At 38.0% G+C, this 26368-nt stretch overlaps 1 protein-coding gene across 6 annotated transcripts in view; it reads right to left on the bottom strand.

Annotated features, from left to right (window-relative positions):
• Positions 1–19132: 19132 nt before the first annotated feature.
• Positions 19133–26368, bottom strand: part of slc24a2a (solute carrier family 24 member 2a) — a 168463-nt gene continuing 161227 nt past the window's right edge. For all 6 annotated transcript variants that reach the window (XM_077202072.1, XM_077202068.1, XM_077202070.1 and 3 more), the window contains one exon: positions 19133–25412. In XM_077202072.1, coding sequence (XP_077058187.1) covers positions 25163–25412 — 250 coding nt within the window. In that variant the 3' untranslated portion in view covers positions 19133–25162. The remainder of the gene's footprint in view (positions 25413–26368) is intronic.

The raw sequence follows: 26368 nt of genomic DNA, 5'->3' as shown, positions 1-26368 counted from the left end.
AGGGAAAGACGTGGAAGAATACACATATGGGATCGCCGTAGGAATCGCTAAATATGGGCACCTACCCTATCACAAGTTTGTACCTAAGAGTTTTAGGCTTGGCATTTGATGTCTCCGCCAGGTCTGACTGCCAAGGTTTGTTGGAGGAACATAATGTAGGATTTGAGGGCGAACCAGACACAAACAGATCTTCCAGATGATTTGTTCAAACATAATTCCACACAGAACTCAACACTCCAGACCCCCAAATCACCAGTCTAATCTAGGGCCATAAAGGGAGTGGGCTCCAGCCAGTTCCAAAGCTTCAAAGAGATGTGCCCAACAAAAGGAGAACGTCGTCAACGTTAGATAGTTTGGAAAAGACTGATTGGTTCAGAGATGGCACGGCTCAGAACCCACCAAGATAACGGTAGAGGTTGTTTGAAACCATGACAAATTATTTAAAACAGACCTCCTCCTTTTTAAGTACCTTGGAACGACCCCATGGTTGAAATCTCTTAAAACCACAGAGACTGAGACTTTACAAATAAAATACATAAAATCATCCCAAAACAATTCTTGATGGACTTATAATCAAACATTGTTCAACTACATAATCCTATATTGTATCTACAACCTCTGTATGTGTCTATTATGCTTAGATCACATACTACAAGTCATGTAATTGTTATAACTATTTGTTATAACTATTAACTATCTGTCTTGTTTACTATCGGTACGATCATATGTTCTTAATTCAGAAGATGGCTTGATTGAAATCTGTGTAAAAGGTTTTGTGTTCTTATAATAGGAATCATGTCTAAACTGTACACTTTTGTACTCTGCTAGTGCCGGAGAGTAAAGAGATCAGAGATAACGCATGATTTACGATGAGAGGTGAAGAGAATGCCACCTCTTAAATAAAGACAGTGCCTAATTGGTCAGAACTCATCCAAGAGGCTGGACAAACAGCTGAGTTTAAAATCTTAGGACGAGAATACTTTTTTGCGCAAAAAAATAAAAAAAATAACGACTTTATTTCAACTATTCATTTCCTTCTCTGTGGGCCTCGAGTCAGTTCACTAGTATAATAGTGTAAGCTTCTGTTGTTGTACGTCACACGCATCACACACATGACCAGCGTCGGCCAATAGTGAGCCTACGTGTGACGTAGCTCTACGCGATCACACTACGCTAACTGACTCGAGGCCCAGAGAAGGAAATGAATAGTGGAATGTCTCTGAGGTACACCGCTGTATTACGCCCTAGTGGCCAGCCCATGTGTGTAATTCCCACATGATACCTCCCCATGAGTAGGATGTGGGTTCTGCAGCCTCCTTTTCCAAACTTGAAAGGGCACGCTTTCACAGTGTTATCCAATAGTCTCACTGAATGGGTCATGGTGAACATCAGTGATTGACCTTCTCGACGTAAGCCCTGTCCCATTTTCCACCCCAGGAGGTGCGGGGGGATCAGGAGGCTTATGCAGGGCTTTGGATGTTTTTTTTTCAATTGCAAACAAGCATCAGGCAATACTGAACCCACTGGTTCAAAACTCTTCATACAGTCTGCATTACCAAGATGAACCTTGGCCAAACAGTTAGTCCCACCTCTTCAACTCACCCAGACCAACAAAACACTTAATATATGTCTCAAAATAAGCTTGTCCCACCATAAAACTGGCAACAGCTCTCATTCAAGTCAAGTCACCTTTATTCATATAGCGCTTTTTACAATACAGATTGTTTCAAAGCAGCTGTACAGAGATAACAGGAAAATAATGTTGCAATAATATTGTTAAATATAAAATTAAATGTCCCCAACTGAGTAAGCCAAAAGCCAATGGCGACGAAAGGCGACAGAAAAAAAACGATGGTCCTTCATCAGATCTGGATATGGTTTGGATCCGGCGGTTTGTGGTAAACCTCGGGATAAACAGAGAGACAAATATTAGTGTAGACGCCATTCTTCTTATGATTTACCAAGTATATCAGGATTTATGGGAAGTGTTCCCGGTTCCGGCTGATCTAAACTATGCAGCCTAACAGTGGATTATAGAAGTCCATAATGTGTTTTTAGTCTAGATTTTAACTGACAGACTGTGTCTGCTTCCCGAACAATGTTAGTAAAATTGTTCCAAAGTTTTGGTGCCAAATAGGAAAAGGATCTACCGCCAGCAGTCGATTTTGATTTTCTAGGTATTATCAACTGCCCAGTAATTTTGAGATAGACGCAATAGACGTAAAGGACTATAATGCGTTAACGATAAAATGGTAATGGTAATTGCTCGCTCAAGTACTGGGGAGCTAAACCATTTAGTGCTTTGTAATTAATCAGCATATTTTAAAATCTATACAATGTTTAATAGGGAGCCAATGCAGTGCTGACAGAACAGGGCTAATATGGTCAAACTTCCTGGTTCTGGTAAGAACTCTAGTGGCTGCATTTTGAACTAGCTGTAGTTTGTTTACTAAGCGTGCAGGGCAACCACCCAATAGAGCATTACAATAATCTAGCCTTGAGGTCATGAATGCATGAACTAATTGTTCTGCATTTTTAATTGAAAGCATATTACGTAATTTAGATATATATTTAAGCTAAAAAATGCGGTTTTACAGATACTAGACACTTGAATTTCAAATAAAAGATTGGTATCAAAGAGCACACCCAGGTTCCTAACAGACGACGAGGACTTGACAGAGCAGCCATCAAGTGTTATACAGTATTCTAGGTTATTACGTGAGGAAGTTTTTTGTCCAATAATTAGAATCTCTGTTTTTTCAGAATTAAGTAGTAGGAAATTACTAGTCATCCAGTTTTTTATATAAGCTATGCATTCCGTTAATTTTGTGGATTGGTAAGTTCCGTCAGGGCGTGAAGAAATATAGAGCTGAGTATCATCAGCATAACAGTGAAAAGTAATGCCATGCTTCCTAATGATATCTCCTAAGGGTAGCATGTACAGAGTGAACAGCAACAGTCCTAGTACTGAGCCTTGTGGTACACCATACTGACCTTTTGACCGATAAGACATCTCTTCATTTACTGCTACAAACTAATAACGGTCAGATAAGTATGATTTAAACCATGCTAGTGCAACTCCACTAATGCCAACATAATTTTCGAGTCTATTTAAAAGAATGTTGTGGTTGATAGTGTCAAATGCAGCACTAAGATCGTGTAACACTAATAGAGAGATACAACCACGATCGGATGATAAGAGCAAATCATTTTTGACTCTAATGAGAGCTGTCTCAGTACTATGATACGGTCTAAATCCTGATTGAAAATCCTCGCAGATACTGTACCATTTCTTTCTAAAAAGGAACATTAGTTGTGAAGATACTGCCTTTTCTAGTATCTTTGACAGAAAAGGTAGATTCGAGATCGGCCAGTAATTGACTAATTCTGTAGGATCAAGTTGCGTTTTTTAACAAGCAGTTTAATCATAGCCAGCTTAAAAGTTTTTGGTACATATCCTAATGACAAAGATGAATTAATGATAATAAGAAGAGGATCTATGACCTCTGGAAGTGTCTCTTTTAGTAGTTTAGTATTAGGGTCTAACATACATGTTGTCGATTTAGATGATTTAACGAGTTTATAAAATTCACCCTCTCCTATAGCAGTGAATGAATCAAATTTTTCGTCAGTGAGGCTACACTGCACTGTCTGATGCGATACTGTAGTAGACGGTTGTATAGTTATAATTTTCTCGGTCCTCCTTACCCACGGTGTCATCCACTTTATGAACTGCATTCCCCACAATCCTTGTCTGTACCCATCACTGCATCATTGCACTCAGCTGTTCCCCATCTTCATTGCACTCAGCTGTTCCCCATTTTCATTGTTAGTTCTGTGTTATATATACCTTGCCTGTTTAGTGTTTGTTACGGAGTCCTTGTTATTCATCACGTCACTTTTTGAGGTCTGTTCTGCTTTGTCCTAGTTTGTTTATTGTTTTATGTTTTTGGATTGCTACGTTGGTTTTGACCCCTGCCTGGACTGGATTTATGTTTTTGGATTACCCTAATAAATAACTGCAAATTGGATCTCTCTGTTTCCTGTGTGTGCATCGTGACAGGCCAACACCAGTCTTTCAAATGACTTCATGACCACAGACGTGAGAGCGACAGGTCTGTAGTCATTAAGTCCAGGGATTTGGGTTTTTTTGGGGACCGGAATGATAGTGGAGCGCTTGAAGCAGCAGGGAACTTCACACTGCTCCAATGTTCTATTTAAGATTTGCGTGAAGACCGGGGCCAGTTGGTCAACGCAGGCTTTTAAACAAGCAGATGAGATGCAGTCTGGGCCTGAGGCTTTCCTAGTCTTCTGTTTTTTGAAGACTCGGCTCACGTCCTCCACACAGACCTTAAGCTCAGGTTGGATGGCAGGAGGGGGGAGGAATGGGAGTGCAGGAGGTGATGGTGAATGTGTGAAGTGAAGGTCTGAGCCGGTATGTGGTGTGAATGAGGGCTTTTCAAACCTGCAATAAAATGAGTTTAAATCATCAGCCAGGTGTTGATTGTCCAAAGATCGGGGGGATGGTGACTTATAGTTGGTGATGTTCCTCAGGCCATTCCAGAATGATGATGGGTCGTTGGATGCAAACTGTTTTTTCAGAGTAGTTCCTTTTAGCAACTCTGATCTCCTTTGTCAGTCTGTTTTCGGCCTGGTTATACAAGAGCCTGAGTGTGCTCGTTGCAAGGTTATTATAGTTTTGCATTTTTCATTAGTTTTTATTTTTATTTCGTTTTGACTTTTTGTTTTCAAATTCAGTTTAGTTTTAATTAGTTTTTAAAGTGGGTTTGCTAGTTTAGTTTAGTTTTTATTTTTTGAAAATGCTTAGTTTTAGTTTAGTTTTTATTAGTTTTAGTGTTAGTTTTAGTCTTTTTTTTGTAATTTTGGTTATTTGTCAGGGGCAAGATTCAAGAAAAAAGTATTGTGTAATAATAACTCAACAAAAACATCATACAATTTTAGAAATATGTATTCAACAATAACACCAGTAGCTACATAAAATGTACATATGTGACCCTGGATGATAAAACCAGTCATATGGGTCATTTTTTTTAAAATTGAGATTTATACATCACATGAAATCTGAATAAAAAAGCTTTCCATTGATGCATGGTTTGTTAGGATAGGACAATATTTGGCTGAGATGCAACTATTTGAAAATCTGGATTCTGAGGGTGCAAAAAATCGAAACATTGAGAAAATCGCCTTTAATGGGTAACTAAACCCCTGGTCAAAGCCTGACTCCACCCACTGGCAATATTTGAAAAATGCTGGAAAAGTGGGCAGAGCCCAGCGGAGATAGAGGCGACGAACCGAGGGCGGGGCTGAGCGGGGGGGCGTGCACCTGAGACCCGCAGTGACAGCTGCTGTCAAACTAGCTAAAATGGAGTGACGCAAATAGCTTTGCAACAGAGCGGTCATTTGAAGTCGAGAACTTTTCTCCCCCACCTTCACCTGAAGTTGAGGAGGGTGAATTGTCTGCGGACACCAGCTCAAACTGCGGTCTTGACTCCCGCATCGCGATCGGCATCCGATTATTCTTATATTCAGTCATTTTGAGGTAATTTTCTCCAGGATTATTATTACTATTACGTTCATTATATTTTGCTGCTATGTGAAAAAAATAATCAGCAAATCGCGCCGGCGCGTTTGTCGACACCAGAGGATTAATTAACTTTAGCCTAATAAGAAGGAACATAAATTGTGATAAAAAATATATGCTCACTCACATCATGACGCCGCTGCGGTGGTGGAGTTCATGCAGGAAGAGCAGCGTTTGGCAGCTCGAGCTGTGTGGAGAAGCCCATTTCCACCTCCATTGCGTTGGAGAAGCAATCTCACGTAAAATGCAGGTTGCACACTGGAGCGATAGCCGAGATTAACTACTTAGGCTACATGAAATAATCTAAATAACTATATAAATGCTATGCTAACTATATGCTAATATATATATATATATATCTGTTTTCAATACTCCTAATTCCAACTCCTGACTCGCTACAGTAGTTTTGACGGAAACAGATGCTTTTATACCAGGGGCTGCCAAGAGCGTGGTGAGCTCGCACCAAGGGCGTGACAGATTGACGTCAGAGAGTATTCTACGTCAGAGAGTACCCCTACTGCAGGAGCTTTCCGTTTAACCTGAAGAGGGCAGCACTCAGACGTTTTTACACCATATATTTGAAAATTAAAACACTTTATACCCAAATGTCAAAAAATGAACTCCAATCAATGAACAGCATTTATGAAGCTCCATTCTTGCAGATAAGTAACTAAAAAAAGTTGTTTTAGAGTTTAGTTACTCTTTAAAGTTGTCCATTTATGTTTGCGATTGTGCTGCATTCACTCACAAAAATAAATGTTTTATACATTTACGGTAGGAAATTTACAATATATCTTCATGGAACATGATCTTTACTTAATATCCTAATGATTTTTGGCATAAAAGAAAAATTGATAATTTTGACCCATACAATTTATTGTTGGCTATTCCCACAAATATACCCGTGCTACTTAAGACTGGTTTTGTGATCCAGGGTCACATATGAGCACAAATATGTAAATAGTCTACACAACACTCCGCAGTAAGTGCAAAATGTGTAAGTGACGTGTGCCAGGAAAAAACCTAAATAGCCAACAGACTAAAGAAGACACACATGAATGGCATGTATCAACACATTTATGAGCCACACAAGACATTGCTAGGAGCTCAATCTCTTTACCTCTACAAAATCCACACGCCGTACAAAAAATCTACGTTACACATCTTCTATACAAAATGCACAACCTATACAAATCCCACAGCGGTACAATTTTCACACCCCTACTAAATTCACCCTATACAATACTCATCTGGATTGAAGCAGCAAACATTCAGTGTTAGAGTAAAAAAATGACATAACATTATTTAACTTTAGCTAATATTTGAATCACAGCTTATATCGTGTTTTGACATCGACAACCCAACTGCATTTTACCTCAAACTTTCTAAAGAAGCCGCAATCGCTTCTCGGGTCGACATTAACACACTGACAAAATTATTCTGTATTCAGAATTTAAAATATTTGTTATAATACTTTTTAATGTGTGATTGTGTAAAGGTGTTCACGAGATAGCCTACCAACCTTTCGCGAACTTGCTTTCAACGAACACTCATTTACATGAAGACGCGGTGTGCACGGAGGGGAGGGTCTGTGTGTGTGTGTGTGTGTGTGTGCGTGCGCGCGCGTGTATGTGAGAGAGAGAGAGAGCAGGGAACGGAAAGGGAATGCAGCTGAACGAATACGCTGCGTTTTTTAAAAATGAATAACGAAACGCAATATGTGGCGGCCTGTGCGGCGGCCCAAGACATTTACAAAGACGAAAACTAAGGACATTTACTCTATAATTTTATTTTATTTTAGTTAGTTTTGCCAAACACACATTATAGTTTTAGTTAGTTATCGTTTTTTGTAATGCCTCGTTTTTATTTTTATTTCAGTTAACGACAATGTTTTTTCCCACCTAGTTTTCGTTTTTTCGTTCGTTTTCGTTAACGATTATAACCTTGGCTCGTTGTACCATGGCGTTGGAATATTTTCTTTAATCTTCTTTAAGCGCAATGGAGCAACTGTGTCTAAAAAGCTGGAAAAGAGAGAGTTAACAAAAATTGTCGCAATATCGAGTTCTTCTAAGCTTTCTGGGATGCTGAGTTGATGAAACTGATCAGGAAGATTATTGATAAAGCAATCTTTAGTGGGAGAAGTGATAGGTCTAACATATTTGTAACACAGAGTCGGCTTTGCAGCATTGGCTAAATTAAGTTTAAACGTCTTAGTAATTCTAAAAATATTACTATAAATTACAGCAACACCTCCCCCTTTGCCTTTCATGTGAGGTTCATATTTATAACTGTAATCTTGGAGGATGGACTCATTTAAAGTAATGTACAGTAATTGTTTGGTTTTAGCCAGGTTTCTGTCAAACACAGCACATCTAGTTTATAGTCTGTGATCAAATCATTAACAATAAGTGCTTTTTTTTGTTATTTATTTGTTTTTCAAGGTTGAACTGTCACGTATTTAGTTCTGTGTTTTGTATTTGGGTTTATGTTTAGTGGTCAAGTGTTAGTCTTGTGGGTTTGTTATGTTTCTTGGTTAATTGTTACCTGAGTGTTAATAGTCTTTCCAGGTGTTTCCCCATTGACCACAGCCTCTCGTTATCATGTTAGCTTATTTAAGCCTGTGTGTCTTGTGTAGTCTTTGTGAGTGCTTAATGTTTGTTAGCTGGTTGTTCTGTCCTGACTTTGTTTCTTGTACCTGAGTTTACGTTTCTGTAGTTTGAGTTTGTATGTTTAATAAATGCTGCAAATGGATCCTATTCTCTTGTTCATTTCAACCGGCCGTGACAGAAGCACTCACCACACAAAGGATCCAGCAGTTTTTTGCTCCCGCCAGGAGAATCGTCTGATGGATGAGTATGTGCGGGAGTTTTATGAATTTTGCCAGGAGGTGGATATTGAGGACGCTGCTTTGAAAGACATGTTTGGTCGGGGAATCGACAAGTTCCTTTATTCACTTATGCCGTTTGATACACCGCAATACACACTGGCACAGTATGTTGGCTTTGCCCTTTTCATAACCAACTCACCATTCAATGTGGGTTCGGTTCAAGGGGAGCCCCACAAGCTTACTTTATTCCCGAAAGCTGTGATTGCGGGAGAGGAAGCTGTCTCCGAGATCGCGGCGGAGGCGGCCGTCCCTGAGATCGCGGCGGAGGCGGCCGTCCCTGAGATCGCGGCGGAGGCGGCCGTCCCTGAGATCGCGGCGGAGGAGGCCGTCCCTGAGATCGCGGCGGAGGAGGCCGTCCCTGAGATCGCGGCGGAGGAGGCCGTCCCTGAGATCGCGGCGGAGGAGGCCGTCCCTGAGATCACGGCGGAGGAGGCCGTCCCTGAGATCGCGGCGGAGGCTGTCCCCGGATTAGTCACTGAGAGCAAGGCCGAGTCTATTCTCGAGCATGCCGTGGAGGTCTCTCGTGGGTTTGTTACCGAGCACGCCATAGAGGTCGCTCGAGAGTCGGTCTCGGAGCACGTCATGGAGGTCGCTCTCAGACTTGACCCGGAACAGGTGGTAGAGGGCGCCACTGAGCTTGTTCCTGAACTGCTTGCGCCGCCCTGGTTGCAGGCACTGTTTATTTCATTGTTTGTCCCTCCCACCTCCCTCTTGGACTCCCTCTGTGTCACCACCACCCGGGACTTATGTTTGTGGAGCGTCTGGTATCCGCTCCTTAGAGGTGGGATTCTGTCACGTATTTAGTTCTGTGTTTTGTCTTTGAGTTCATGTTTAGTGATCAAGTGTTAGTCTTGTGGGTTTGTTATGTTTCTTGGTTAATTGTCGTGACATGAACGTGGTCCACATATGCGACCACAGATAACTATGTACAAGACCAGGGTTTGCTTGTAAAAACAATAAAATAAATAATAATAATAATAATAAATAATAAAAATGATGTACGGTAGGTAAATGAATAAATTAGGGAGTGGATTAACAACACCAGCACAGTCCAGGATTTACACTGTTCCTCCTTAATAACGTTCAGAAACAATCTGTACGGGTGGCCTATTGAGTTATTATATGAGATAGCTTTGTAACAAATTCAATCCAGGCCTGAAGTGTTTTTGGTTTGGCTTTGTTAATTCTCGCTGTAGTTAGTTCTAATAGTGCAATGTATTTAAATTTGGCTGCTGGGATTGTAGGCTCATGCCAAATCTTAAAGATTATCTTTTTGGCTGTAGTTAGAGCAGTGTGAAGAATCCAACGCTGGCTGACAGTCAGGTCGATATCCGCATCATCATTCAACAAACAGGGACTGGGGTGCTTAAGGATTACCTTACCGCATAGTTCTGTCACTACTTGAAATACCCCGTCCCAAAAGTTATCAATACGTTGGCATTCATAAAACATGTGCATATAAGTACCCACAGTATTTGAATTACAGAGTGAGCAGAAGGGGGTAGGCAAGCGCTTCATTTTGTGCAAGATATTTGGAGTAGCGTAAGCCCTATGAAGCAGTTTATAGTGTATTAACTCATGGGCAAGATTTTTTGACATTGTTGGAATAGTGTCCCATATCCAGTCCCAATTTATTTTGCAAGGAGCCAATTCCTTTTCCCATATTGTGGTGATTGGAAGCTTCCCACAGCTGTGCTTGAGCAATCTGTTGTAAATGAATGACACTGCTCCTCGTGCCTGTGGAAATGTCACAGAGTCCATCAGAGGGTGAGAGTCCAAGTTGCAGTTCCACGGTACTCCGTAAGCGCGCATAGCGCTTCTCAACCTTAAATACAAAAAATAGGAATGTCCAGGAAGATTATAACACTCCTTCAGATCTTGAAAGGACCTTAAGCCCTGATTATTGTATATATCACCAAGAATATGTACACCTTGATCCGACCATGGCTTAAAAATAAAAGGTCTGTTGTCGGATCGCAAATTATGATTATGCCAGATCGGCGATTCAGATGTGAACTTAGATGAACTTCCCATAAATTTGCACACCTCGTGCCAGATTTTAAGAGAATTGCACACAATTGTATTCCCAGACCTTAGGACATTCTTTGATAAACCTGTGAATAAAATATCCTGGAGCTGATGCGGAAGCACAGCTGATGCTTCCACATCCCGCCAGGCGATCTGTGAGTCAACCTGTAACCAAATCTTAAGAGAACGCAGCTGACATGCCCAAAAGTATAATTGTAAGTTCGGGAGTGACAAGCCTCCTTTGGTCAGATCTTCTCTGCAATGTTGAGAGTTTAATTCTTGGTCGTTTATTATTCCAAATGAATTTTGTAATCAAGGAATCCATTTCTTTAAAAAAGGTTTTATGCGGAGATAAAGGAATCATGGAGAACAGAAATACAAGTCGAGGGAGGATATTCATTTTAATGATTGCAATTCTGCCTTGCAGTGAGGCTAAAATAATGACCCTAATGCAGTATTTGTTGACGCAGACAAGGGCATTAATACAGATTTTCCCCAATTAATTTTGTAACCACTTATAACGCTAAAATAATTAAATATTTTAAGACACACCGAGGTCATAGAGCCTCTTTCACCTAGATATCATCATATAGAGACTGTGTCTGTTCCCCGAATTTGGAAATCCAAAAAACGTCCAAATCGATCTAAGGTCAAAAATGTAATTGATATTCAACAAATAAAAAATAGATATAATACAGTTGAGCAAACGATAAAGCTTGGGTTGCTGAATATTCGATCCCTTACTTCAAAAGCGCTCATAGTTAATTATATGATTTCAGATTATAACCTTGATGTGCTGTGTATGACAGAAACCTGGCTAAAACCAGACGATTACATTACTTTAAATGAGTCCACCCCCCATGATTACTGTTATAAACATGAACCTCGCCTGAAAGGCAAAGGGGGAGGTGTTGCTGTAATTTATAGTAATATTTTCAAAACCACTAAAAAATCTAGTTTTAAATATACTTCTTTTGAAGTGTTGGTGCTTAATGTAAAAATATATAATGTAAACGATAAATCAAGTTTGAGAATTCTGCTGGCAACTGTATACAGGCCACCAGGGCACCATACAGATTTTATCAAAGAATTTGCTGACTTTCTATCAGAATTAGTATTGACTGCAGATAAAGTCCTAATTGTTGGTGATTTTAATATACATGTAGATAATGGAAAAGATGCAATGGGATTGGCATTTAAAGACATTCTTAACTCTATTAGAGTTAGACAACACGTGTCAGGACCTACTCATTGTCGTAATCATACTCTAGATCTAATATTATCACATGGAATCAATGTTGATGCTGTTGAAATTCTGCAGCAGAGCGAAGACATCTCAGATCATTATCTAGTAATGTATCTCATGTAAATTACATTTAGCCAAGGCTGCAAAGCCAACTCCGTGTTACAAGTATGTTAGACCTATCACTTCTGCCACTAAAGATTGCTTTATCAATAATCTTCCTAATCAGTTTCATCGTCTCAGCATCCCAGATAGCTTAGAAGAACATGATATTGCAACAGAAACTTTTAACTCTCTCCTTTCCAGCACTTTAGACACAGTTGCTCCGTTGCGCTTAAAGAAGATTAAAGAAAATAGTCCAACGCCGTGGTACAACGAGCACACCCGGGCCCTTAAGAGAGCAGCCAGAAAAATGGAGCGCAACTGGAAGAAAACAAAACTAGAGGTATTTCGGATTTCATGGAAGGAGAGCTCGATTGCTTACAGAGAGGCTTTAAAAGCTGCAAGATCTGCTTATTTTTAAACCCTATTAAAAGAAAATAAACATAATCCAAGGTATTTATTTGAAAAAGTGGCTACACTAACGAAAAAGAAAGCTTCAAGCCCAGAAGTTTCCAAGAAACACAGCAGTAATGACTTTATGAACTTCTTCACTTATAAGATTGATAATATTAGGGACAAAATTATAACTATGCAACCGTCTACTACATCATCACATCAGAGAGTGCCATATAGTCTCCCTGAGGTAAAATTTGATTCATTTGTTGCCATAGGAGAGGAAGAATTTTGCAAACTCGTTAATTCATCTAAATTGACAACATGTATGTTAGACCCTATACCGACTAAACTACTGAAAGAGATGCTTCCAGAAGTCATAGATCCTCTTCTTAACATCATTCATTCGTCTTTGTCTCTAAGATACGTACCAAAAACCTTTAAGCTGGCTATGATTAAACCGCTTGTTAAAAAAACGCAACTTGATCCTACAGAATTAGTCAATTACAGGCCGATCTCACATCTACCTTTTCTGTCAAAGATACTAGAAAAGGCAGTATCCTCACAACTGAGTTCCTTTCTTAAAAGAAATGGTATCTGCGAGGATTTCCAGTCAGGATTTAGACCGCACCATAGCACTGAGACAGCTCTCATTAGAGTCACAAATGATTTGCTCTTATCATCCGATCGTGGTTGTATCTCTCTATTAGTGTAACTTGATCTTAGTGCTGCATTTGACACCATTGACCACAACATTCCCTTAAATAGACTAGAAAACTATGTTGGCATTAGTGGAATTGCATTAGCATGGTTTAAATCATATTTATCTGACCGCTATCAGTTTGTAGCAGTAAATGAAGATATGTCTTATCGATCACAAGTTCAGTATGGCGTTCCACAAGGCTCAGTACTAGGACCGCTGCTGTTCACTCTGTACATGCTACACTCTCAGAAATAAAGGTACACGATGGTACAAATAATGTTCCTCGAAGAACAGTTTTGTACCTTTTCAATAATAGTACCTTTAATGGTACTGGAAAGACCTCTGATGATAAGGTTTGGTACCTTTTAAGGTACAATTGAAATTAAGGTACATAATTGTTCTCACATCAAGGGTACAATGATAGGCCAAACTACTGTTAAATTCGTGATTGGTTGCTGTGTTGAGTATTTGGCATAGCAACAAGACGCTGATTGGTCGAAATCGCTTCAGCCGTTAAGGAATTTTCCAAACTGACAGCGGGCAGCAGGCTACATGACTGCGCGTTTTATTTTAAATATCAAACTTGAAGAAGACAAAATTAAAAGGTGAGTTCTGATAATTTATGTTTATATTTAGTTCACAAGTCGAAACTATAAATGTTTCAGCCACTTAACGTAAATTTAGCGAGTTAAATTAGCTTTGCACCAAATGCTTTTAGCCATTTGACTTGTATAACGTTACACTTTATAATGCAATTATTGATTAGTATTAAGTCATCGCGTGTAAATACTATGGCGTTTGTTCTCCATTGTCCACTATAACTTTTAACTTTGCTATTAAGTTAGGCACAACAACATGAAACTGATTGCCCAAGGTCGCTGCAGCCGTTACTGAATTTTCAAATAGAACGGAGCAGGAAGCAGATTACCACCAGCACGAGCACCACTACAACCATGGCTTCGCCCTCTTCATCTTCAGAAGAACTTTAGAGGCTGGACTCGAATTAGAAGAGGAAATTCAAAGGTGAGTTTAATGTCTAACCAAATAAAAAACATATTAAACGTTACAGCAACTCAACATGACATTAGCGTGTAAATAGCTTAATTAGGTACGAATCCAGTCAGTGCTATTAGCGTCTGCAAATATATTTAAAAGCAATTGAGTTTCTGTGTCGTAAGTACACATTTAAATCGTAATTATTGTAAATGAATGCTTAACTAGAGGTGCCATGGTGGTGTACATTAGTCCACATACAATAACGTTACTGTATGCAGTTGTTGAAGAACGCCACCGAACAGTGCACAGATAAAATATAGATATAGATAGATATAGATGCCATTCATTTTATCAGAGAATTTTGTTGAAACTCAGCAAATGTGTCTTTGTTTTTTAGATCATGAAGATGATGGGGTAAACTGTCAGTACTGGCCTCACTGATCACACATCTGAAAGTCTGACTGCATCCTCAGCTGAGGCAAGTATCAGTACAATGAGTTATTTGAGTTTATTAATCTTATGATATTCTCTTAAAAAAAAAAAAAAACTTTAAGTGATTCGTTTAAAACTGCTATTCTTTTTTTTTTTTTTTTTTTTTGTAAAATGTAAAAATGCAGAAAGGTTTTTCTTTTTTGTGAAACTGTTTTTTTCATATCTGCATTTCCGTTATTCCAGGAAATGGACTGAATGCATGCTGTGGCTGATTTAAGGTGTTTCCAGGATTCCTTAAAGGTATAGTTCACATTAAAATGAAAATTCTGTCATTAATTACTCACCCTCATGTCGTTCCAAACCCGTAAGACCTTTGTTTATCTTCTGAAACACAAATGAAGATATTTTTGATGAACTCCAAGAGCTTTCTGTTCCTCCATTGGGAGCTTTCGCAACTAATACATTCAAGCCCCAGAAAGGTAGTCAAGACACCATTAAAGTAATCCTTGTGACTCCAGTGGTTTTACCTTAATTTAATGAAGTGATGCAAGTGCTTTGTTTTGCGGAGACACAACAACAACATATTTACCTCTATATTTAGAAAATAATATCATCTAAAACACATTCACGGTACAACTTCCGGTCTTGAGTCAACATAATAAGCATGCGTCATAGTGCTCCCTTACAGGATTGCAGGTCAGTATCTTCCTAAATAAAGTGGTAAATTGTTGTTGTTGTTGTTGTTGTTTTGTTGCAAAAACAAACAAAGCACCGCTTCATAAAATTGGTTAAACATGTCACGAGTCACATGGATTACTTCAATGATGTCTTTCCTATCGTTCTGGGCCTTGAATGTGTTAGTTGCATTGCTCCCACTGGAGGGACAGAAAGCTCTCAGAATTTCATTAAAAATATCTTCATTTGTGTTCCGAAGATGAATGAAGGTCTTATAGGTGTGGAATGACATGAGGGTGAGTAATTAAGAAAAGACTACTTGAAGGCGAGTAAATCACAGAATTGAATTTTTAAGTCTAGAGGTCAAATTTTAGCTTGTCATTGGGAGTATAAATTTTATCAATTAACTTCTGTCTTTTCTAATACTGATTCTTCATTTTTTTCAAGAAGAACTGGTTACATCACAACCCACTGTGCAGATTTTGGGGGACGTCTTGACTGGACGTGTCTTCAGTGAGAGGAGAATCTTCAGCCGTGTAAAAATGGAGGGATCTGAAATTGCCGAGCAGTTGGGGTAGAGGATGGTGTTTTAAAAAAAAAAGTTAAATAAATGCAAGGGTATTGTGTGAAAATGGGAGGAAAAAAACAAGTCTAGCTTTGTTGTAGATGAGAAAATATATTTTATGTACTGTAACATTTTAGTGTAATTGCATTTTGAATTCTTTCAAATCTTTTTAAAGAAGTGATATTCTGTTAATTTTGTGAAGTTTTTATTGTGAAGTTTTTGATTTATTTACACAAAGAAATACTATACTGTAAGCTGGAACGAAAGTATTCAAACGTTCATATGTATTTGATATGTATTTGCAGTACTCATTAAATTGATGCCTTTTGGATTCATTTGTTGAATGTGTATGTTATTCAATAGGAAATCAGCCATTAATAGTTCTCGAAGGAACATATTTGACACAGTTAAGGTACAATATTGTCGTAGCCTACCAACAAGTTTTAAAAAACAAAAGGTACATTTTGGTTGCCCATGGTACAAATCATGTCCTTTAAGGTACAAACTGGAATGGTACAAATTTGTTCCTTTATATTAAGGTACAGTTTTGTACCAGTAAAAGGTACCGCCCCAGTGACAAGGGTTTGTACCTTCTTTGGTACAAAAATGTACCTTTTTTTCTGAGAGTGTACCTTTAGGAGATATCATTAGGAAACATGGAATTAGCTTTCACTGTTATGCTAATGATACTCGGCTCTATATTTCTTCCAATCCTAACGAAACTCACCAATTCACAAAATTATGGGAATGCATAGTTGATATCAAAAATTGGATGACTAGTAATTTCCTACTACTAAATTCTGAAAAAACAGAGATTCTAATTATTGGACAAAAAACTTCCACACGTAATAACCTAGAATACCGTCTAACACTTGATGGCTGCTCTGTTAAGTCTTCGTCGTCAGTTAGGAACCTTGGTGTGCTCTTTGATACCAATCTTTCATTTGAAAGTCACGTGTCTAGTGTCTGTAAAACCGCATTTTTCCATCTTAAAAATATATATAAATTACGTCATATGCTCTCATGGACAAATGCGGAACAACTAGTTCATGCGTTCATGACATCAAGGCTAGATTATTGTAATGCTCTACTGGGTGGTTACCCTCCACGCTTAATAAACAAACCACAGCTAGTTCAAAACGCAGCCGCTAGAGTTCTTACCAGAACCAGGAAGTACGACCATATTAGCCCGGTTCTGTCAACACTGCATTGGCTCCCTATTAAACATCGTATAAATTTTAAAATATTGCTGATTACTTACAAAGCACTAAATGGTTTAGCTCCCCAGTACTTGAGCGAGCTCTTAACGCATTATAGTCCTTTACGTCTATTGCGATCTGAAAGTTCTGGCCAGTTGATAATACCTAGAATATCTAAATCGACTGCTGGCGGTAGATCCTTTTCCTATTTAGCACCAAAACTTTGGAACAATCTTCCTAACATTGTCCGGGAAGCAGACACAGTCTGTCAGTTCAAAGCTAGACTAAAAACACATCTCTTTGACCTAGCATTCACATAACACTCTATTGACTTCTATAATTCAATATTAGGCTGCTTAGATTAGGTAAGCCGGAACTGGGAACACTTCCCTCATATCCTGATGTACTCGTTACATCATAAGAAGAATGGCATTTACCCTAATTTTAGTGTCTTTGTTTATCCCGAGGTTTTCCCGCAGCCTGCCGGATCCAGGCCGTTTCCAGATCTGACGAAGGACTTTCGCCTGGACCCGATGACAATGCAGTGCTGAAGTGCCAACTAGCCTCTCCCTATGGAGGATCCCTATACCACTCTACAGATAAAGCGTTGTGGAATTTTTCGGTTCGCGTACCTACCCAAAGTGATAAGATGAAATAAAATTCTGCATCAAAATTTATAGACAAGACAAGTAGTTTGTTTAGGCATGGTTTGTAAGGAATTACAAACCTGCGCACATATATTCAAACGCACATAACTATAGAATAAATTCTTAATGCGCACGTGAACGCCATCAGCGTCTATCACAGGTTCACGTTTAAAGTCTGTTTAGAGAGAACAGTGTCGTCTTAGCGGTCCCTAATTTAATAACAAATGATCATTTAGACGGAAGTGAATCAATCAAAACTAACTTTAGCTGGAAAAAACATTATACCACTATAAACTACTAACCACTATAAAACTAAACCAATCTCTGTTACCTTAAATTATAGGTTTATCTCTGTAAAGCTGCTTTGAAACAATCTATATTGTTAAAAGCGCTATATAAATGAGGATGACTTGACTTGACTTTAACCCACACCTGGATCGCATTCAGCTGAAATTGTAAATAGTTGTGTTTGGAATAATTATTTAATTTCATTGTAAATATTCTGCTAAGATTTTATATTTCAATTTAATTCCTGCAGAAATGCACAGAGTTTACCATCATCTTGATTCAAATGTGCTTTTATCAGATTTGAAAGCAGTGTGTCTGCATTCAAAAAATGTGCTACAGATAAATAGTGTTTTTGAGGACGTTGAAGTATGAGTGACAAAAGTGTAAATGGATTTAGAAAATGTGATCATTGAATCCATTTTGTGTGAAAGCAATGAAAAATTATTCAGTTTGTTCCCCGCAGACTTCTGTTTAGCTGAATGTGTGAAGAGTTTTGAAAATGTGTCTTCAGTATTGAATGATACTTGTTAGCAATCGAAAAAAAAAACTAACTACATGTACTTACTATAGAGTTACGATTAGGGTTTGGTTTAGGGTTAGTTGTAATTATGAACAATTGACTGTTATTACTATAGTAAGTACATGTACTAATGTCTAACTACATCACCTTTAATTAAAGTGTTCCCAAAAGTTATGCAACTGCAAATTCACATTTTCGTGCTGGTCTGGCCTTAGGACTCCACATCACAGCAATTGGATTTCATAGCAATGATGTCTCTTGCCAGGCAAAAGGAAAAAGCCTCTTGTGTGCAGGATCGAGCCATGACACCACACTCCACAACTTGCTCTTTCTCGTCCTCATCCTCTGCCTCCTAGTCCACTAACTATTGCATAGAACTCTTCCTCCTCTCCCTCTCAGATTGTTTCCATCCATTTGGTATGAACATTCAGTGCACTGAGCTGGCTTATAACTGTAATATTGTACAGTTGGTTTGATCACATCATTAGAAACAAGTGTGAAACATGTTGAGCCGTTGTGTAAACAATTACAACTGTGTTGTAGTTGTGTTTAACTTTTGCCACTTGTCTTACCGTTTTGCAACACAAGTGCATCACAGTGCGAAATGTGTTTTAATGAGTGAGATTGTGTTCAGAGATTGGCACAAAGAATGCATGCAATTTGCAAATGGTGTCTAATTGCCTGGACTTTAAGGTTTTGCAGAAAGAGATTTATTTGACAAATAGGCTTAGACCTTTGGGAATTTGGTTCAGAGAATGGGGTTTAGTGTCTTAGCAATTGTGACAAAAATTAGTTATAAGACAATATAAAGTGGGAATATTTAATGTGTAGAATAAAGAAAAGGGAGTCCTGTTGGTGAGTGAGTTTCAACTTTATTTCACATCTTTGCAGTTGCTATGAAAAACTTCATTCATCACAGAAAATGTGCCCTTATTTTTGGCTTTATTTATTTTATTACATACTTTGCATTTACATAAACAGTTTCCCTATATTCTGATTTTATTAGTATCTGTATATATGTACATTCGAAATTACTCACGTGAAATGGAACATTAAACACTGAGTGATGGAGGGATTGTTGGCATGCTATAACTAGGCGTGAATCTAGTGATTCAGTAAAAAAGTGCAGTTTTATGAAAAAAGAAAAACAACAGTGGAGACAGAGACAGGGGCCAGAAAGAGAACAAGTGAACAGAATTAACATTTTCACTCCTTTAAACTCTAAAAATGGAGAGGATTTAACTCCAGATTTATATAAATCCAGGCCAAGCATTCAGCTTCAGTCTCATTCAGAGCAAACAAACTAAATGAACAGACAAAATGAACAGGCTATATGAACAGACACATAATTATGCCAAGTGGATATCAATGTTGATAGGTTTGACACAAGACAAAATTAAAATTAAAATAGTCCTTACCCTGCAAGAAAGCATGGAACAGGATAAAGCATGGGCACTTGAAAACTGTGTATTTCTACAGCCCTCTTATAAGACAAAACATAAAATAAAATAAAATACAAAATAAATACGAAAGGCAGATGTCAATTAGGAAAATGTATAAATATCATAGTGTAACAAGTTAGGATAGAAAACTACCAATGATACATACATTTTAGTGTTAAAATATGGGGGGAAACCGAGAAAACATGAATAAAAAACATACATTTTAAATGCCTAGAAATAGCTACATTGCTTTAATCAGTGACATTTCCTTTTTTCTACATCATCTGTTTTTATTATTATTAAAAATCTTTCAATGTTTGAGCATTGTTTATTCATATAATAAATAGCATTAGTTCAACTCAATATCTCCATATTCATATATTTAATAGCCTACACATTCATATGTTCCCTTTGTCAGTCAGATCTGCTGAAATACAATTTATTGGTTCAGAAAATAAAAGCTTTACAGTTCTTTCCAGATGTAACCCATGGACTGCTGAAATGGAAAGATACATGCAGAAATGTACGATTTGCATCCACCTTATTTTTAATGTAAGAGCGGCCATTTTTAAACTGAATGTATCTGGCTTCCGGTTCATCCGCTTATTTTAAGCTGTATCAAAACAGCTTGTTATGTTGCTTGGTAGGCCTATTGCAAACTGGTATTTCTTACAATATTATTTTAATATATCATCATAATTATAAACAATACAACATTATAAATATTGGTTTGTAACGCGAATAGTTACAGTTTATTGTAGTTATTCTTAAATATATTAAGCGGCTACTGATTCGAAAGTCTGCACATTCACAGAAAATAGAAAATAGCTTACTTCTGCATTGCAAAATAAGGTAGTTTCTGCTAAAGAAATAAATATGATGTCCATAACATATTGGGCTGACAAGGGATATTGAATTTTCTTCCGAAAAATTATCAAATAAAAATAGTAGCCCATACAGTTAGGCATAAGCATTTCAGTGCATGTGTTTGTCTGTTCACAAAGAATAGGCTTACAACAGGCGTTGGTGGAGTAAACAGTGAACGAAAGGGAAACATATGACTTTGTTTAGATCTGTATTTGTATGAATCATAGCTACAAAAATAAAGATGGCACACTAGAGGGCAGTATTTGCTAAGGTAACGATGCGCCTAGGCATCTGCATTCGACTTGTGTCAAGCCAACATTTATTTTTTTCAAAATACTAATAAAATTTGTTTTTGGTTGTTGTTGTTTTTTTAAAAATAAAACAAATAAAATGTCTGCCTCCAAAAAATACACAATTAGAGCGACTACCTCCACAAATAAAATCACTATTTGGAAGAAGTTTTATGCTAGTGTACAGTAGCCTATGTGTAATGGGAAAGTTATTGATCAGCAAGTTCTGCGCTTATATTAGTTAGTGTCTGTACAGATTACAAAGAGTCCTAAGCACCCTTAGTGGTAACATGGATCACGCTACTCATAAATTCTTGTGTTTTTACTCATTTAGATAAGTTAAGACAGTGCTAGCACATTACTCTTTCGTTACCGAAGGACTATTTGTTAAGCAAATCATTATGCAAATATTTGGTCTTTGAACCTTACAGTAAAGCAATGAGCACATCTTGAATTAGGCTACACATTTTCATGCATGCATCTGAACTTTTTGCCTACTTTACCGTCTCGGAATGGACTGATCTCCAGTCCAAATACAGGGATTGTGCTACGCCGACTATTTAGGGAAATCACTGCACGTCGTTTCAGCAGCTGGGAGTGCTATCATTTTTTTCTAGGTTGTTTTTTTACACTTAACTACAGACTATAAGCATCTACACATTTCCATCGCATTTATAATATAATTTAACGCGATTTTCTATAAATGAGTGAATATTAAAGTTTTTTGTTGTTGTTGTTATTGTATGCTTGGGGAAGCAACATGCAGTCATTTTGCTCATTTGTGGTTCCCTGAAATAAAAACGAAAATAAAAGGATAGAAACAGTGTCTACAGAGGAAGGATGACATGCCAGGTTAAACAATATGTTCAAAATTCAATGTAGTTCTGGCTTCTTTGGCCTCTTGACACACAGGCAATAAGTAAGGAAAAAAACACAAATATTTAAATGCTTAAATTAATATCCTATAAATAATCAGTTAAAAAAAAATCCAGAATGGCATCCTGGATCCAGAAAAAAAAAACACACCTACATATATTATTTGCCACTGTTTCCAATGGATACAAGTGGCAGCCAATAAATGTTACACAATTTCACCATAAACTGAAACAACAGAGCAGAACTGAAACTGACAAATAATAAACAGTTATTATATTTGAAGGTGTTTTGCTTTAAAAACATTCAACATATCGATAAGTAACTCCACTGTGTCTAAAATACATTATAAGTCAATCTTTGTCTGTCATTTTATTAAAGATAGGGAGGTAATGGTTTACAGACTAATTTAGCATTCCATTATGATTAAAAGAATTTGCATTTCATAAAAAAATAAACATTAAATAAACTTTTTTGTTTGTATATGTGCTATATTATAAAGCTGAATGGGTATTCTTGCTGGATTATTTTATGTAAATAAATAAAATATAAATAAATACCCATTAAAATGTGCTGGAATTGTCAAACATGCAGCATACACCATACTTATATTTACTACCACCATTACAAGAAAGTTTTTTCATGTTCTCAACATGTGTGTTTAGCATACAAACATAATAGAAATATTAAAAAATAAATAAATCAGAAAATGAACAATGGCCATTAGCTCATGCAAAGTCAAAATTATTTATAAGAATATATCAGTCATATCATGGAAAGATTGCTCCAGACCACCTATTAGTCAATAGTGCAGCACATTCACTGCATGAACAATTGGCCTACAGTGACTGAGAAATGACCAAACGCTGGCTGCTATAATCACAGCATCTGTCTGGTTATAAATCCTTAGTACCTCCTACAGAGTGATTAAAGCGCTGACGTGCCAGTGAAGAAATAATCAGAGATCATTCAGAGAGCTCCATCTGTGTTGTTCTTTGGCTCTCGAACCACTGCGCTAACTGAACTTGCATGTTGTTTGAAACTTAATAAATAAATCTATAAAATCTGAGGTTTTAACACTGTCAATGAATCTCATCCGCGTTAAAATGATTGTGTACAAGAGTGTGTAATCAGTTATGAACCAATTTCAGTTTGGTGTACCGTTACAGCCCTAGTTTAAGATCATCTCATCTCTGCACTTCAATGAGTGGAGAAAAAAAAAAAAAAAAAAAGTGAAAGTAATACTTTTATCTTATTTTTGTTTTAAGAAAAATGCAAAAATTGTACATTTATTCTTAAACCGAGAAGAAATAAACTACCAAAAATAAACAGATATAAATCAGATATATTCTGTTTAAATATAATAGATATATTCTCTGAAACCAAGTAGACGGTTAAATTTTTCGTTTATCTCAGTTATCTTCTTGTAGGATATTTAGATATTTTTATGGGAAAACAAGAAAAATATTCATATTAAAACATTTAAGTATGGACTGTTCGTTTTTTTATTTAATGGGCTACCGGAGGAGTTTTGAGATCTATAGTCAAAATAGACTTGACCCTCCCTTCGCCAGCAATACATTTTTCTAAGACCCTCCAAAATGATTGTGAAAAAAGGCATGACCCTCCCCGATAATTTATTGATTACTTCTGTACTGGTTTGCACTTGGAAAAGATGTTCAGATAGCCATTGTTTTTTTTACAACCATGACAAACGACTTAAAGCGTTTCTCTCCAAAATGCAACCTAGGGTCTTTCTGTGAATCTATCCGAATCAAACTCATAAAAAAAGCATAATTAAGATGGAAACGCCACGTTTAAGATTGACCGTATTTTTGTTTTCGGTCAAATTGCCTTTTGAATGGGAGTGCTAGGGGCACTACTATGATAGCATCAAAATCGTTATTTTTAAAACACTAAGACAGACACCGAATTTTCGACACAACATGAAAATTTGCTCGACGTATCACCAGGGCCTCTACACATGAACTCGAGCATTGAGAACATTGTTTCTGTACACAGAGTTTACTAAAGAGAAAGGTTTTTGAAAAACTGACTGAAGCTGTTGTTGTTTCCGCCCGCCGGCATTTTATCAGTCAAAAATAGTCGATCTCCGAATGCAACGTAACAGGGAGGAGAGTAAAGATGGAATGCTTCTAAAGCTTAGTTCCATATAAATTCACGGATAATTTGTTGTTTTGTCGTTGGTGAAAATCAATATTGACCATGTATTTGAAAAAGGATATGGAGGATCCTCATATGGAGGAGACAGTTCATTCCAGTGGTGTAAGTTTGTTTTAAAAAGTGAGTGGGACATGTGTGTGAAAAAAAACATAACATTACGATGTCTAGAAATCAATTTCAACAGTAAGGTTACATTGGGTTTAATTAGTCTTGTAATGATACTAATATTGTTACTCTAGTGGAAGATCTCTTGCCAAGCGTGTCAGAGGTTCTTGGTTCTAATCTGCACTAGTAGGCCTATAGTTTTTTATTCTTCTTTTTTTTCTCATCAAATCCGAATATGTTCATCAGTGGTTACTGTAGATATCAAGCAGAGACACGTTTGTGTGTTTTGTGATTTCACCGGAACGAACAGAGAGTCTCCGCAACGGCGATAGATTGAAGAGCGCGTGCGAGGGAAGACTGCGTGAGCCACAAGAGAATACTCCATGCAACTGATAGCAGCAGCAATGAGCGCTCAGCTTGATTTCAAAAGCAACACATTTTAGCGCTAGATCATCTCTTATTTAATAATGAGCTAAATTAATGCTCTGCTAGTTAACTGGAGATGTTTTATTTATTTGTATTAGGTTGACACATCCGTGCCTCATAATGTTTAAAAAAATGGTGGGGGACAATATCGATCCTGAGAAACAGTGGTGGGGTCATGTCCCACCCCTAAATTACGCCTATGGACTTCATTCGCATTAGAAATTGAGGAGAAATGGGTCGACCTATCTGCTAGCGATGGGGGGCCGAGACTGAGAGAGCTAAACGGAGCTACATGGAAAAATATGCACCAAACAAGCCACTTTGAAATTTAGCTGTTTTAATGAATACAGAAGTTGGGTGACCCTCCCTCTAGTCTAAAAAAAGCTGGATGACCCTCCCCTCAACAAAGAATAAAAAGACATGACACTCCCCTATTTTCCTCCGGTGGTCCATTCCATAAATACCGAACAGTGTTTATTTATTACAGTGTGTAATAAATAAGTGTGTAAAACCCCATAAACACAAACAGGCCAGACACTCTTTGTCATAAGGTCATACATAAATAAATCACTACAGAGGTGAGGTAAAGTCAGCAGGTACATGATTTTATGTGTGTGTGTGTGTGTGTGTGTGTGTGTGTGTGTGTGTGTGTGTGTGTGTGTGTGTGTGTGTGTGTGTGTAAATGAGAACAGACGTTAGATAGAGATAGGGCACGCTATGACCTTGTCCTCCAACAGGACGCTGACCACCAGGAAGACGATATAGAGCAGGAACATGATGAAGCCCAGCAGTTTGCTCATTTTCCACTTACAGGCGGCAATGGAGATGATGACGAAGATGAGCATGAGGAAGAGTAACACGATGGCACAGAACAGGCCGTTACTGCTCACTCTTACTGGGCTCATACTGTTTAAAAGGGAGAACAGAAGCCATGGGAACGGTAACCTGGGGAAAAAAGAAATGGAAATGTAGGGGTCTGAATATCATAATTGTACAGAACAAAACATTAAAGGAGAACTCCGGGCAATTTTTAAGTTAATCTTGATCGTTATACCTTTGTGAGTACTGACTATAGAAAAAAAAAACGAACCGGATTGGTGCTTGCTACGCGGAGCTGCGACCGCGAATGCCCAGAGCTCCCACCCAGCTAAAACGGCAGCTATGGGGGCATCGACATAAAGAGCGTTTTTGAACCTCTTAACAGACACAAAATGCAATTAAAATGTCTGTCCAACATGAACAGGGACCCTACATGTGAACAATATGCGTTTAGCAACTTAGCCATTGTTTCAACTCACCTAAATAGTCTTTTAGACGGCAAGCTGTAGTCTCGCGCTGCAGTCCCGTGCTGTAGCCGGAAAAGGTAAACAATGTCCAGGTGGGAGGAGCGTTGATCATGTGCGACGAGTTATGATCAGAGTTGCTTACAAGTGAAGAAGAAATGGTTCATGTTTGTGCCTTTCCGAATTGTGACAACAGAATGCGAAAATATAAGAGCTTATATTTTCATCGTCTTCCTTTCCATGACCTCGAGATTCTGCAGTTTGTGGCTAGTTGTATTTCAACTTGATGTGCAAACTCCCGTAGAAGTACTACGCGCTAAAGATTACCGCATTTGCAGTGAACACTTTGACAAGGATGACTACACACACTCAACACAGCGGGGCCGTTTGAAGAAAAATGCCATTCATGTACGAAGACTCGTCGCACATGATCAACGCTCCTCCCACCTGGACATTGTTTACCTTTTCCGGCTACAGCACGGGACTGCAGCGCGAGACTACAGCTTGCCGTCTAAAAGACTATTTAGGTGAGTTGAAACAATGGCTAAGTTGCTAAACGCATCTTGTTCACATGTAGGGTCCCTGTTCATGTTGGACAGACATTTTACTTGCATTTTG

The sequence above is a fragment of the Siphateles boraxobius genome, unplaced genomic scaffold, assembly GCF_051911475.1.
Source record: "Siphateles boraxobius isolate OS27281-9 unplaced genomic scaffold, OSU_SipBor_1 48, whole genome shotgun sequence".
NCBI lineage: Eukaryota > Metazoa > Chordata > Actinopteri > Cypriniformes > Leuciscidae > Siphateles > Siphateles boraxobius.
The sequence above is the reverse complement of the archived record's forward strand: the minus strand, read 5'-3'. Positions and strand labels throughout refer to the sequence as shown.